Source organism: Protomyctophum bolini (genome assembly GCF_963924005.1).
Source record: "Protomyctophum bolini genome assembly, chromosome: 22".
Taxonomy (NCBI): Eukaryota; Metazoa; Chordata; class Actinopteri; order Myctophiformes; family Myctophidae; genus Protomyctophum; species Protomyctophum bolini.
In genome coordinates this window covers 2,527,834-2,543,758 of record NC_137883.1, presented here as the reverse complement: position 1 = coordinate 2,543,758, position 15,925 = coordinate 2,527,834, and the positions used below count along the sequence as shown (strand labels likewise).

General features: G+C 44.9%; 1 protein-coding gene across 3 annotated transcripts in view; it reads left to right on the top strand.

Annotated features, from left to right (window-relative positions):
• Nucleotides 1-15,925, top strand: part of LOC308310122 (spermatid perinuclear RNA-binding protein-like) — a 194,182-nt gene that overhangs the window by 105,695 nt on the left and 72,562 nt on the right. For all 3 annotated transcript variants that reach the window (XM_080756243.1, XM_080756244.1, XM_080756245.1), the window contains exon 3: nt 3,697-3,911. In XM_080756243.1, the coding sequence (XP_080612369.1) occupies nt 3,909-3,911 (3 nt within the window). In that variant the 5' untranslated portion in view covers nt 3,697-3,908. The remainder of the gene's footprint in view (nt 1-3,696; nt 3,912-15,925) is intronic.

The following is a 15,925-nucleotide window of genomic DNA, read 5'->3' as shown; positions in this document are numbered from 1 at the left end:
ATATGCTTTTTTTTCATGAATATATACCCAATTTAAATTGATCCACCACATTCAAGATTCAATATGTTTGCGTTCTGTTGTGTCTGACATCAGTGCTGACGGGGCTGGCCACCAATTAGGCAATTTTAACATGCAGTTTGACTACGGAATTAATTAAATCGCAACGCCCCCGCGCTGACAGCTTAGATCTCACTAACCTTTTGAAGAACGGCTGCGCCGACGTCATCATCGTTCCTTTTCACTAAAATCAGCTTTAAAAAAACGGGTGTGTGATCGTTTGTCGTAGTGTCGGAAATAATAGTAGTCGCCAAAGTGGCGATCAACAACAACAGAGCGGAGGGGAACGCTCCTGCTGCGCGCCGCCGCCATTGGAATGCTTTGGAACTCAATTTCCCAGAAGCCTTTGCATGCCAGTGCGACAAAGAAATGTTGCGGTGACGTCATCAGAAACGTGTCACCGGATCACTCTGTCCGATGGAAAACTCAGTCTTAAAACTGATTAAAAAACGCGAATTAAACAATGAAAACGTAACTCGTGTAGCTCTTTATTGGGAGGGAAGCTGTTCTACAATAAATTAACTCGTGTAACTCGTGAATGGTAGGGAAAGTGCTAACCCATCTACTGCCACCTGGTGGACGCAGAGCCGAGCCCGTTTTAATGTTACACACGTGCTGGATTCACATCCTGTTTGGGCGGCCATCTTGGATGCTAAATAAATAACGTCAATGCTTAGCGAGCTAAAATGAAGCCATCCTTGCTCTAGAAAGCGCCAATGTTCCAATCGGGATCACCGGATAATCAGCAAAGACCTCCGAACATCGCACCAAACCATGGAGAGCACCGTAGATTTCGAGTTATTTAAGCAATAAGCCACGAGAGGTCTCAGGTTACCGGGTATTTTACACTGGCTGGGGGCCAGTGTAAAATACCCGGTAAGCTGGGGCCTCGAAGTGGCTTATTGCTTTTCTAAAACGGTTACAAACATATAGCAATATTAACCTAATAAAACGATTAAAATCACAAAAGTAGCTACACTTTGCGCCACCAGAGCGAGCCACACCATTTCCTTGTTTTGCTCTGCAAGTAGCCCCAGTGATTGAAGGAGTGGGTTATCGGTGGAATGTACACCGGTCACGTGACGGTAACCAGCCAATCAGAATCAAGTATTGGGACTACCCGTTTTAGAATCATCTTTTTAGTCAGCCTGTCTAATGGGAGGTGAACGGATGCGCAAGCCCGTCTAGGATCACTAAAGAAGGAAAGGCCAAGCCAACAAATAAAATAATAATAATAAATAAATCAGCGATCCGGTTTGACATCAATAATATAGCTTATCTGGCGGAACGTTGCGCCAATACCAGTTGCCGGTTGGATTCTAACTGGCGGAACGTTCCGTCAGAAGCAGTTAATTTGTTATAGGATTTCTGAAAAAACATTTTATTATATATTATTAAATATCGCAGGATATGATGTTTTTTTCTTGTTGAACAAGACACACGCATGCGCGCGTACACACGCGCAGCGCTATATAAATGTCACTCCACTGGTCCGGAGTGTGTCCAGATGGGTCTGTGTACCGTCAGCGGAGATACTGTTGACATTCCATGCTGTGGATAAAAGGTCCCATTGTCTGACTGTTCACCCCACTTTACTCTGCACTGATATAGACCTGGCCTGGGTTTACATACCACACCTCGACACGCACTTTACTCTGAGCAGCACAGTACTATACCCAAAGGTAGTACGTGGTACAGTCGCACGCACATTTATTTGTGCGTGCGTGCGTCCACACCACGGGGGGCAGTCAGACGGATATTTGTGAAGCCACTAAGGAAATGAAAGTTCATATAATGGCCTGTTGTGGCGCTGTCACTGGACCCAGAAAAAGCCCCATAGAAGTCCATGTATTTTGGCCCAACTTCACCTAGACTGTATTACCTTAATAAACATGGTCATGAATACTTTTTGCTTCCAGTCACTAGTTTAAAGTCTCATTTCTAATGTCATAATATTCTTTTGGAAAATGATGGTCCCATTTATTTAAAAAATGACCATAAAGTCGTGCATGTTCTGAGGGGCGTGGCTACCGTTACACTCTATGAACGGGATCCCCCACCCACTCGAGTCAAAATAAAAACCAACGAAGAAGAAGGGGGGAAGTCCCGCCTCGTTGTCTGGGCCAGCCAATGGGCCAGCTGCCTGAACTGGGCCAAAACGGATCTAGAAAGATGGCGACTTCCATTGCAAGGACTGTGACAGGCTTCAGTTTACGTTCACGTTAGACCCGCGGAACGCTTTGTCCATATCTTTTACAGTCTATGGTCCACACACATACCTGTGAAGTTCCTAGCATTCTTACTAAACGCCAGTGGTGGAAGAAGCAGACTTAAAGGACCGCTTCTCCCATTTTCAACCTTTCTTCGCATAATTGGTCCTCCTCGGTAATGCTCATTAGAATATATACAATGTTCTTTTTTGTGTCCGCACACGCCGTCTCTTGCAGCGGGTACACCCCTCCATTCCGAAACCCCACCACTCCGAAGGTTCACTTCCATGTTTCGGAATGGAGGTGGGTGGAGGAGTCTAGAGAGGAGGTGGGTGGAGGTTGTAGAGGTGGGTGGGGTCTAGAGGTGGGTGGAGGTGGGTGGAGGTTGTAGAGGTGGGTGGAGGTGGGTGGAGGTGGTGTTCCGAATTTCGGAATTGTGGTGCTTTTTAAGCACCACCATTCCGAAAAATATTTTTCGGAATGGCAATGTTTCGGAATGGTGGGGTTTCGGAATGGAGGGATGACCCCTCTTGGGGTAAGGAGGCTGATGTGGACTGTTCAGAAACCCGTCGGGGTTGGCAGGTTTTGGGTCATTTCAAAGGAGATTTGAGTGTTCAACACAATCATTCAGGACGGTAACCCCTTTTGGTGTTTTAAGCATTGTGTCGTACTTTAGCTATTGGACAAACGGCAGATCTCCAAGTTCATATAGCGCGGCACTGCAGTGCCGCACTTCGAGTTTGTAGATCTGCTATTTATTCATTTTTATTGTGAAAGTATCGCACAAATCTTTGAATATATATATATATATATATATATATATATATATATATATATACTTTCAGAACGTTTTTAACTCAAATCTTTGCTTTTCCCTGGAAAAGATAGGGGTCTGCGGCCAAATTCAGATAATTCTGGGGGTCCTTGACATGGAAAAGGTTGAGCACCTGCACTGACATAGAAAACATAGGTTTTTCAGAAAACTTTTACGATTTAGAAGAATTTAGTTTAGAATCGGCCTCAGTCCTGTTTGTGTGTGTGTGTGTGTGTGTGTGTGTGTGTGTGTGTGTGTGTGTGTGTGTGTGTGTGTGTGTGTGTGTGTGTGTGTGTGTGTGTGTGTCAGTGTGTATGAAAAACAAGTGCCTGTTTGTCACAGCTCTCTCCCTATGCCCCCCCCGCTGGGATATGCATTATGAATGCTGTCTGTCTGTCTGTCTGTCGACGGCCTCTAAACTCTTTGCTGAACTACCAACAGACTGCTGAGACTCAAGCAGCCTTTGTTGCTGAAATATGGGTCGAGACAATTCAGAGATATGTTAAAAAAAAAAAACCAAAAAGAATGCATTTTTTATTATATGTTCCCTTTTGTAGTATGTAATTAATCATTAATGGCCTCTCTTTCTTCCTCTCTCTCTCTCTCTCTGTACAGTCGGCTGGACTCGGCGACACATGAATTGGGGAGACGGTCCGAAAGTTCGCGTCCTGACCTCGTGAACGCCACCCCCATCCCCCCCCCCCAAACCCCTTCCCCCCCCCCCCCCCCCCCCCCCCTCCTCCTCCTCCACCGCCGGTACGGGAGCTGCAGGAAGAGAGTGGTGTCAACAGGGAAAGGCACAAGGAACACCCACCACTCCGGCAGGCATGGTAATAACACCTCTGTGTGTGTGTGTGTGTGTGTGTGTGTGTGTGTGTGTGTGTGTGTGTGTGTGTGTGTGTGTGTGTGTGTGTGTGTGTGTGTGTGTGTGTGTGTGTGTGTGTGTGTGTGTGTGTGTGTGTGTGTGTGTGTGTGTGTGTGTGTGTGTGTGTGTGTGTGTGTGTGTGCGTGCGCGCCCGTGTGCGCCCGTGCCTCTGCCCCTGTGCCGCTGTGTGTGTTTAGTCAGTGTATCATCCTCGACAAGTGTAAGGAAACCCTCTTCAATGACTGCAGGGTGAGATGGTTGAATCTGATAACTCTCGCCGGACATGGGGGGAATTAAACAACTTCAGTGCACTGTGCCTGGTGATAACAGCTGGCGCTGACAGACATGATCATTGTGTCAGGAGAGGAGAGGAGAGGAGAGGAGAGGAGAGGAGAGGAGAGGAGAGGAGAGGAGAGGAGAGGAGAGGAGAGGAGAGGAGCTTAAATCCACTATTCGGCTAGTAAATCCACTAGTCAACCTTGTTGGTACTAGTTGACTAGTTGATAACCCCCCCCCCCTCGTTTTTGTAGGCCTCGAGATCAGCCAGATCTAGTGTATAGATACAGTAGATACACACACCATCTACACACTACACACACCATCTGCACACTACACACACCACACTACACTATGTTCCATTCTCTTTTATATGAATATATCCAGGTCTTATCTATTCTATTCTAGGTTCTGTTGTGTTCTTTTCTAATCCGTTCTGTTGTTCTTTTCTATCGTGATGTTTCCCCGCATGCGTGAACAAACGTGTCCCTGGTTAATGTTTTAAAAGCCCCGAGCAGTGCTGTGTCAGCAGCGCGCCTTGCTTTCAGAGGTCTAGACATAACGCTCCACAGTGTTTATGGTGGCCTATACAAGGCAATGCATTACCAGGAGCAAAGGTACACTGATAATGATCATTTCTCTGTGTTTTCAAGGCAAGCAGAGTGCAGAGATTTACAATGGGGTGCATTTTGCATCCCAAAACACAGTTTTATAAAACTGCGTTTTATAAAATAAAACATACGCAATATATTACGCGCGCAACAACGACCTCTGCATCCACGGGATGCACTAGGCCTATACTGTACTCTTTTATAGCGTTACCATGTCTATGCTCAGCCAATCGGAGGCAGGCGGGGCGTTACCGTGTCTATGCTCAGCCGCACATCAGATATACGCAAGCTGAGTACCGTGGGCGGCTGAGCTGTGGCTCAGGAGGCAGAGCGGGTCGTCCACTGATCCCTGGGTCGGCGGTTCGAATCCCGGCTCCTCCTCCTCCTCCTGTCCTACATGTGGAAGTGTCCTTGGGCATGACACTGAACCCTATACGCCTCCAATGAGTCGGTCGGTGTGATCTCGCCACCGTCGCTGTGTGAATGTGGGAAGTGAGGACGCTGCTGGCGTCGACTGTTCGCCGCTTCACCTCCCAAATGTATGAATGAATGAACCGTTGTAACGCGCTTTGAGCACTTGGGAAAAAGCGCTATAAAAATGCAATTTATTATTAATACCGTATAGTTTCAGCAGAATTGGGAACAACACGTTATCGATTAATATCATTGTCCTCATGAGGCGAGACGGCCTGGCGGCTGCTGTTCTTCGGGAACAAGATGGGCCAGGTTTTTTTCCCCCATTTATTTATCATCTTTACTTCCTCGTGCCCCATTTATCCATATTGATTTTGTTGTGTTGTGGGTTTTTTTGTCCTAATCTGTCACCTTCTGTGAGGTCCTCGCGGCCCCCCGGGGGCGTGACAGCCTGTCCTGTCCCGTTGTCTTTTGGGTCAGTGTTATTTTTTGGCGGCACATTTGGATTTTAGTTTTAGTCATAGTCTCTTTTAATAGTTTTTTCATTTAGTTTTAGTCACATTTTAGTCACCTTGGATTGTTTTAGTGTCGTGTCTAGTTTCAGTCCACTAAATATCATACGATTTTTAGTCGACTAAATCTACAGTTGATTTAGTCGAACAAAATGTATTTTGGCGGGCCTTGATGCCGTCGTAATGACTGTTTATTTTTTTACTTGCTGAAAATAGCCGATCTACAAGCCCACAACGCGTCGCACTTGTGGGCTTGTAGATCGGCTATTTTCATCAGGCAAACCAAGTGTAAAATGGCTTACACTGGATCTCTTGTCCACTAGTCCCTTCCTAACATTTTAGTCTAGTTTTTATTTGTTTACGAAATTGTCAGTATATTTACTCTTAGTTTTAGTCATCATAGCTTAGTTTTCATTTAGTTTCCATTTAGTTTTCGTCAGTGGAAAAAAGGTGGTCGACGGACATTTTTCGTCTTGGTTTTATAGTCGACGAACTCAATACTGCTTTTCTTTTTGGTATGCTGCTCCATTGACTATTTCTACGCACGTGATGTATCACCTTGTGTCGTCCTTGCTTACTGTAAGTCTTAGGGTCGATTCATACTCCTATTTTAGAGCCGAATAAAAGTCGGTTCGGCGCTGTAGAGCCTACAATTTGACGTCATTTGAGGTTCGGGGGGGCGGGTACCGTCCTAAAGTCGGCTCTTCGGTGCTACTGAAATTTTCTGACGAGCCGAAATCATTTCGGCACTACAGCGCCGAAACAGGAGTATGAATCGGCCCTTACTGTCCTGTAAGTCGCTCTGGATTGAGAGACTGGATGCTAATAAATGCCTAAATTGTATTTTCCGCTTTAAAAAAAAATGCTTGTGATACTTCTGTTCTGAGTGAGGGTGTGGGCGCGCGCACACACACACACACACACACACAGATCCTTTCCTTACGCATGTCGATGTATCTGTAAATCTGTGTCCCTTTCTATCCTGTGTGCGTGTGAGTGTGCGTGTGTGTTAATTTGAGAGTCGGCGAGAGAGCTCAATAAAATAGCACCATGCCATGAGCGGTGGGAACCCTGCCAAGCGGAGTGCAGCTAAATCAGAGGCTGAATGTTTAACACTGTCTGACCTGAGATCAGATTCTAACGCACTAGAAGAATGGTGGTTCTTTAACGCATTTTGACCTGAGATCAGATTCTAAAAAAATGTCTTGAATCCTGACAGTTTAAAAAAAATAGCAGGCCACCGAGTGGCGCGCTACGAGCTTGTAGATCTGCTATTTTTAAATGGCCAAAGCATAACGTAATGCCAACACCAAAAGGGGTTCCCGCCTAAAATGGGTTAACACTGTCTGCCATTTAGGCTGCTGAATGTTACACTGTGTGTGTGTGTGTGTGTGTGTGTGTGTGTGTGTGTGTGTGTGTGTGTGTGTGTGTGTGTGTGTGTGTGTGTGTGTGTGTGTGTGTGTGTGTGTGTGTGTGTGTGTGTGTGTGGCATACAGAGTGAATACAAAAACTGCACAAATGGTGATTGGAAAACCCTCTCCATGCAGTGCAATTATCCATATGCAGAATATGGCATCTATGGCCACCATATAAGTTAATGGAAAGGTGCTACTTCCATTGGCAGCCCATTCATCCAAACAGAAAAGTCCTATCTGATTGTATTACACAACGTCAAACTCACCAACATTGCAGCTGTACGGAAACTTTGTTTGTTTCATAAAAATCCACTGCAGACATGTTATGAGCTACTTTGTGTCCTTGCGGGTGATTCTTTTTCTCAGTGTTCCAGTTTGGAAGTGCTCGTTAGATATCACTCAACTGCCCATGTGTACCACCTGTTTTGAATTAGCACATAATGCAGGAGGCAGCAGGACGTTGCTTTACTGAAAACGAGTGCTTCCAAACTCTGATGGAAACAATGGCGGTCTGCAAACGGTCAATATCCCTGAATTCCGGAATTTGCCATCATTTTGGGTCCATTACACTCTTTTTTTCAGGACGGGAACCTCTTTTGGTGTTTTAAGCATTATGTTCTACTTTAGCTATTGGAAGATACAAGCTTGTGCCGCACTTCGAACTTGTAGATCTGCTATATTTTTTTAAAAATCGTGAAAATGTGGCACACATCTTAGAATATATACTTTCAGAGCGAACGTTTATAAGTCGAATCGTTGCTTCTGGGGGGGGACATTCTATTTTCAGATGGGGTTCGCGGCCAATTGCATGTTAATTTTTGGGGTCCTTGACATGAAAATGTTTGAGAACCACTGATATAGAAACAGGTCTTTCAGGATTTTGAAGACATTTTGTAGAATCCTCAGGTCTAAATGGGTTAAGTAGGCCTTTATGCTATTAATCATAACTCTATAGTATCATCCATATTCTTCTGGGCATGTCATACTACAGTAGGTGAATATTCTGCAAATGTAAGTGAACAAAAAAAAAATTGGTTACATCGGGAGAAAAAAGGAAAAATAAATGTATAGAATGGACATTTCCTCTCTATCAGACACAGAAGAAGAATGAATAGATGCGTTTGCCCTGGTAACCATAGCAATCTGAACATGTTAGTAGTAGTAGCATGTGTGATAACATCTATCTCCAGGAGAGAAACTATAGTGAAAGAGGTATTGGTAAAAGGCATTTTATCAGGTATGTGACCAATCTTGGAACTAGATCGTTACAAAGACATTTCTTCACCAATGTGTTTTCTAACGGTGTCTAAATAGCATGTACTAAAAGTTTGAAATTCAACTCCCGGGTGGGAAATTTGAGTTATTAGCATAATGTGTGACCATACCATTAAAACACCTCGAGGGCCCGGGCCTATTTAATCCAATAATAAAATGTGCCCATCGTCAGCAAGCGCCTCCAGGCTTGCTGACGATGGATCAGTTTCCATAGCACTAATTTGACTAATTTGACGAGCACATGACTTGAACTTGACGGTGAGAACTCAAAGAATGTCATCATTCTTTGAGTAGCATTGTGACATTATGAAACTACGTATAGGGGGTTTTAGCCCTCATTGGGCAAAATTCGGCAAATATCCAAATGTGCCGACCTCATCACATTTGTGATGACGGCTATGGCCGTTTTCCTCCCAAGGAGTGTTTTGTTTATGGAAAGATTAGATAATGTTATGCTGAGACAGCGGCTGTGGCTCAGGAGGTAGAGCGGGTCGTCCAATGATCCCTGGGTCGGCGGTTCGAATCCCGGCTCCTCCTCCTCCTGTCCTACATGTGGAAGTGTCCTTGGGGCAAGACACTGAACCCTAAACATCGCCTCCAATGAGTCGGTCGGTGTGAGCTCGGCCACCGTCGCTGTGTGAATGTGGGAAGTGAGGACGCTGTTCTCCGCTTCACCTCCCAAATGTATGAACCATTGTAAAGCGCTTTGAGCACTTGGAAAGGCGCTATAACAATGCAATTCATTATTATTATTATTATTATTATTATTTATAGTATACAGTGGCGTATAGACAGGACCTGGGGAAGGAGTCTGGGGCGGGAGGGAGTGACAGGGGGTCTGTCGGCGGCCGGGAATTGAACCGGGGACTCGCTATCAGGCTGCATGAGAGAGAGAGCCTAACCGCCCGAACCACTAGGCCACCCCCCCCCTCCCCCCATTTGTAAGGTTTTATTTTCCCTCTGCGTACTTGGTGTGAAAATGTGTGATGGTTGATGTTGCTCATTTAGAGATATGGCACTAAGAATCGATTTGGTTTTTACTAGAGGCCCTAATATAATACTAATAAGAGAAAAGAAAACAGAGCAGACAGACAAACGAGGTCTATCACTCCAGATCAATACGCCCGCATCAGCACGAGAGGCAACTCGCACGACAACACAGAAATATGAAGACATTATAGGCTACTCTTCGGGTAGTAATTAGTAAAGTAATATGTAACTAGTTAGTTTTGGCAGGGATTCATTTAAGTAACTAATTGAGTAAAGTCATACTTCAAAAGTAACTAATAAGTAATGATATTACCGTTTTAGAGTAACTTTGACAACACTGTCTCTCTCTCTCTCTCTCTCACTGTTACAATTGTCACAATTATTACATAATAGCCAAATCACAATTATTTGAGATAATTGCAATTAGTTTTGCATATAATCATCAATCGTTTTCATTTAGATTTTTCAAAAATAGCAGAAATAGCAGATCTACAAGCTCTTACAGCACGTGTTGTAAGAGCCGGTAGATCAACCATTTGCGCTATTTTGTATGTTTTTGGGGAAATTAAAATTGATTAAATGTGTCCGTGATTTCTTTGTATTATACGGTACCCTATATAGTTAAGTTATTTGTCATGTCCGCCCAGTGCGATTTCTAATCGCGGAGCCGACAGGGCAAACCGAAATAAAGAATTGTAACCGCAATGACGTCGTTAATCACAATGATTTGTGTGAAAGATGTATTCGGTCAACTTGGTGATGCTGACAGCCCTAACGCTCTGTCCGCTACCCCTCTTCCCCCCTCCCCCCTCCCTCCCTTCTTTCTCTGTGCTCCTGTTTGCTGTCAACACTCTCTCTCTCTCTCTCTCTCTCTCTCTCTCTCTCTCTCTCTCTCTCTCTCTCTCTCTCTCTCTCTCTCTCGTTATTGTCCTGTCATCACAATATCGCTGCATTCAAGATGCACTTCAGGCATATGCAGTCTGCAGATTGGATGTACACACGCACACGCGCGCACGCACGCAGGCAGGAATGTACATTTAATACCAGGCAATGTATCACATTCACGCCTCTGCTCTGCACTCACACACTAATATGTATACACACACACGCGCACCGCATACTGTAAAATGACCAATGCCTCTTCTGAGAATCTTCATGTCCTTGGCTTCTGGTCATGTTATTTATAGCGGTGGTTGGGTGGGTGGGTGGGTGACGCCACCAGTGATAACAGCATGTCATTATATTGCATACGTATCTCTGCTTCTGGGAGGAAACCGTTTTCAGGAAATGAAAAAATATACATTTTTCAGGAAATTAAGATTAAAAAAAATAATAAAAGCAATACAGCCTCATCAAAGTTGGTGTTGCAACTTTATATATTGTCAATTACTTCCATGAGAGGTGGTGGAGTTAGTTGCTTTAGCAGACACTTTCAGGGTCCAATGGAGTTAAGAGGTTTTGTCCAACGCACTTTTTATACTATATACCTTCCATTGGTTCAATATTTCCGAAACAACACACAGACGTAAAGGGTGTTCAATAGCACTGATTTATGCTAAAAAATATAAAATATAAAATGGAGTTATGAGGTTTCCTCCCGACAGCAACCAATCATGCTTCGTGCCGCGCCTTCGTTTCCCCGACATACTAGAGCAGCGGTTCCAAAACCTTTTCATGTCAAGGACCCCCAAATTAGCCATAATTAGCCCCACGGACCCCCCCCCCCCCATTTGAACAGATATGCCAAGGACCCCCGATAAGAGATGTACGGCTCTAACAGTGATTTTCAACCATTTCCATTTCCAGTTTGACCTGAATTACCCATTTCTATCTCTGGGACCCCAATGTATAATTGTAAAAATCAAAGTTACAAATGGAACCAAATGGACCTGTTGGGGTCCATTTGGTTCCGTTCCCGTCCTGTCCGTTCAGGTGTTTGGTGTTTTAAGCATTATGTTATAAGCTCATAGCTTGTAGCTCCAGTCGCTTTGACTTCAGTATAGTCATGAAATGCTTTGAGAAAATCATTGTCAGTCTGCTGAAGGCAGCGGTGGGCTGCTCATTGGACGTCTTTCAGTTTGCCTACAGGGGTATAGAGGACGCAGGCTTGACCTTGGACCATTTTCTTTTGAAACACTTGGACAATAACAAAGCCTATATGCACGCCTTCTTCTTGTAGATTTCAGCTCAGCGTTTAACACAATACAGCCACATCTATTAATAAAACGGTTGAGGGACCTAAATGTCCATCCGCTTATTATTAGATGGTATACCATTCATTCCTAACTAAACGCACACAAAGGGTCAGTGTGAATGGCACTATGTCAGAGAGCAGAACCATGAGCACTGGAGCACCCCAGGGCTGCGTTAGCTCACCTGTCCTTTTTACCCTGTACACTAATGAGTGTAGAAGTGGCAACCCGAACAATTTCATCATTACATTTCCGGATGATACTGCCATCTTAGCCCTTCTGGATAAGGATAGGGATTTAGCTGACTACTTTTCAGAGTTACAGAACTGTGTAAAGTGGTGTGACGACAACCACCTTATTGTTAACGTTAAGAAGACACAGGAGATGGTGTTTGACCCCAAGAGTATTGGTGACCACGGGCCTGTGGTCATCCATGACTCGACCATCTCACAGGTCTCGTCATATAAATACTTGGGGATCTGTATTGACAACTCACTAACTTGGAATACACCTGTTGACAGTCTCTGTAGTAAACTACAGCAAAGACTGCCCTTCCTCCGACGTCTCAGGGTTCATGGTGTTGACCAAAGATTTATGTTAGTGTTCTATCGAGCAGTCTTGGAAATCCTGGTCAGGTTTGGCATCACAGTTTGGTTCGGAAATCTCTCAGTGCAACTGAGGTCCAAAATTGTTCAGATTGGTGCAGACTGCAGGGAAGATCATAGGTGTAAGACAACTCCCCTCTCTTCAGTCTATTCATGAGCAGGCTACATTAAAACAGGCTCAAAAAATTGTCAGTGATGTTACCCATGTTTTAAATGGCGAGTTTGTACATCAGATTTAAAAAATCGTTTGTACCAGCATCAACTAAGATGCTGAACGAGGCTCTGAAACAGCGGTAACTACGTGAGGCTAGATTATCCACATCATGTGTGCAATTGTGTAATGTTGTGTCTCCCTCTGTAATGTATTTTTGTTGTCATTTATGTTTTATGTGTGGCTGTAGCTGGGGTGAAAGCCCAAGACAAATTTCCCTTGTGGACAATAAAGTTTACCTTGACCTTGATAGCGCGGCACCGAGTGCTGCGCTACGAACTTTAAAATGTGCCGAACTTGAAAATGCGGCGCAAATCTTTGAATATATATTATTTCAGAGCGAACGTTTTTAACTCATGTCTTTTGCCCTGGAACAACATATTATGTTCAGATGGGGGCGGTCAATTACATTACATTACATTTTTGACATGAAATAGCTTGAGAACCACTGATATAGGCTACTGTAGAAACATGGGTTTTAGAAGACATTTGTAGAATCGTCCTCAGGTCTAAATGGGCTTAATAAATGTATAACCACAACCTGGCCTCCGTATTTTTGGGCATGTCACTGTAGGCGGAAATGTGAAAATACATTTTGTGTTTTATCTCTTTTTTATTTCTCTTGTAGCTTACCCCCCCCCCCCTATGAATTCAGGTGTATTGAGATTTTGCCTTTGCCTTGGTCAGGAGCAGTAGGTAGAAATAAACAGTTTTTACTTAAGTAAAAGTATCAATACTGCAATATAGAAATACTTTGTAAATGTAAATGTCAGGAATTCAACATTTGCTCGAGTAAAAGTTCAAAAGTGTTGCTTGTAGATCTGCTATTTTCAGCACACAAATGACTCTTGTCCACTAGTCCCTTCCTAACATTACAGTACATTCTAGTTTCTATGTGTTGATGAAACTGTCAGTATATTTAGTCTCGGTTTTAGCCATCGTATAGCTTATAGCTTTCGTTTAGAATCCGCTTAGTTTTCGTCAGTGAAAAAAAGGTATACATGCAGCCTTGCAAACGGGGAGCGATAAAACGTGCCTATAGCTAATTTTCAAAGAGACGTCTGCGTTTTTGCGCGGAGAAGTCGCGGTGCGAGAACGCAAGCGTGCTTTACGTGAGTGCGGTGCCCGTGAATTTGTTGCGGTGCGTTGCTCGTTTCGTGCACACGTCAGGTCTGGACTGGACCTGGAGGAGACCTGTCGTCGACCCAGGCAACAATGCCTGCGTTCCTCGCTCCTCGTTTGCGAGGCCCTTTAGTCTTGGTCGACAAAATCAACACTGAGCCGTGCACGACTGACTGGAAGTCCTCCGACCGAAACGAAAGGCTTTTGACTGCAGCCCACCGAGGAGGACAGTGTGTGAATAGAGGCACTGTCAAACCCCCCAAACTCTTGTTTTACTGTGCTATACGCACTGACGAATGGGTGACATGGGGAGGGTCAGCTGTCTTTGTTCATGTAGAGGTTGTTACTTTTGGTGAATTTACGGTTTTCATTTGTTTACCGTGTGTGTGTGTGTGTGTGTGTGTGTGTGTGTGTGTGTGTGTGTGTTCGCGCGCACGTGGACTTTGTACGTGGCGAATGCTGTGTAACGTGTTTATGCAACATTGGCCTGCCTGCTGGTCACAGTCATTGGAGTGTGAAATGGATAGTAATTGGTGTGTGCGTGCATGCGTGCGTGTGTGTGTGCTTGCGTGTGGTCTAAAAGCACTATACGCAAGAATGGCACGCAGAGGTAAACACACACACACACACACACATACTGTATGTGTGTGTGTTTGTGCGCTAAGTGTTTAGTACTTGGTCTGTGATGCTGGTTTGTGGATATAGCCGAGCCGTGGCAGTTGAATGTGTGCATCAACAGCTAAACTAAAGGGTGTATATAGGTATAAAATACTCTGTAACTGTGACTGCTTCGCACGAGACAAAGTCGTACGATTTGTCACACACGTTATCGCAGTGAAATGTCTTTCCCCGCATTTGACCCATATCTCAGCCATATCTGAGCCGCAGCCAAGGAGCGGTGAGCTGCTGCCGTGCCGCGCTCGGGGAGTAGATTTGACCCATTTGACCCCCCCCAATACAACCCTTTGATGCTGGAGTGCCAAGCAGGGAGGCATTTGGTCCCACTTTTTTTTTTTACAGTCTTTGGTATGACTCGAACCCCCGACCTCCCAGTTTCAGGGCGGACAATCTAACCACAAGGCCACTGACTGGTCATTACGTCGTACTTATAAACATATAACTGACTACGCATGGTACCGGTGTGCTGTCACGCTGAGCTTGTAATGCATTATGACAAGCTCTTATAATACTTAATAATACTTCTATATAAGTCTCTTATAGGTGCAATTATAATGCATTCGAAGCATCGACCCTACCTTTAAAGGTGGAGTGTCATGACTTGTTCCCACCCTAAAACATGATTATCAGGTCTTAAAGGGACACTTCACCCTTTTTGCAAAAAAATATATGTTAATGACGTTTAGAAGCTTTAGATCACTTTCCTGGCGGTATTGATGTGTGTAATATGTGGTTTTAGATATTTTAGATTGTAGCAGTGAGCCTCTTGTCTCTGATGTCTACAATTCCCATAATTTTTTGGTGCACTGCTCCTCCTTGTGGATAGGCCGTCTTACTGAGACAACATGTAGTCCAGGAAGGAAGTGAGCCCAGTGTCCATGACATCAGAGACAACAGGCTCACTGCTACAATCTAAAATATCTAAAACCACATATTACACACATAAATACCCCCAGGAAAGTGATCTAAAGTGATCTAGGAGGACAGGTGACAGTTCTGTCAGAGGCGGAAGTGATGGCGCCAGTGTGTTTGGCTGCTCGTCTCCTGCTCTCGTTTTGGTTTGTGTTTCTGCTGTATCTAAGCCTTGGCACTGTTCAGATTAAGTCTCTGCTGGTGTATGATCGCCAATCCCTCCTGGATATCCGACAAAATGCCAGGATTATTGGTTCATTTTACCACAATGAACAAAAAACCGCGCCGCCGCTCCTAACAGGAATCCCGACTCATCTGCTCTCGGTCGCGCCCCCGCCGCCGAGGAGGAAACGGCTCCGCCGCCGTGGCAAACGGAGTGGCAAACTGGTGAAGCTGAAGGCCCGGGTATGCTTTTCGTCTTTGTCTCACGTGAAACCTGGATTATCGTCTCCCTCCACCCTGCTGCAACGACTCCGGGACCCCAGCGCGACCTGCCGCGCTCCTGTTGCTAGCCTGGAGGTGCTATTCCAGCCCTGCCGCCCCTGCGCTCCTCGGCTCTTGAGACGTGGGGTGAATCCCCGCAACCTGCGGTCGCTGCCCCGCGATTCTAACTCCTCCGGATCAAAGGCTCCAGCCCTTGTCAGGATTGGCCTGGTGAATGCCAGATCGCTGACAAATAAAACTTTTATCCTGAGGGATTTCTTCAGCTCCCGCGCCCTGGATCTCCTCTGTGTGACAGAGACGTGGATGGCGGCGGGTGAGTGCA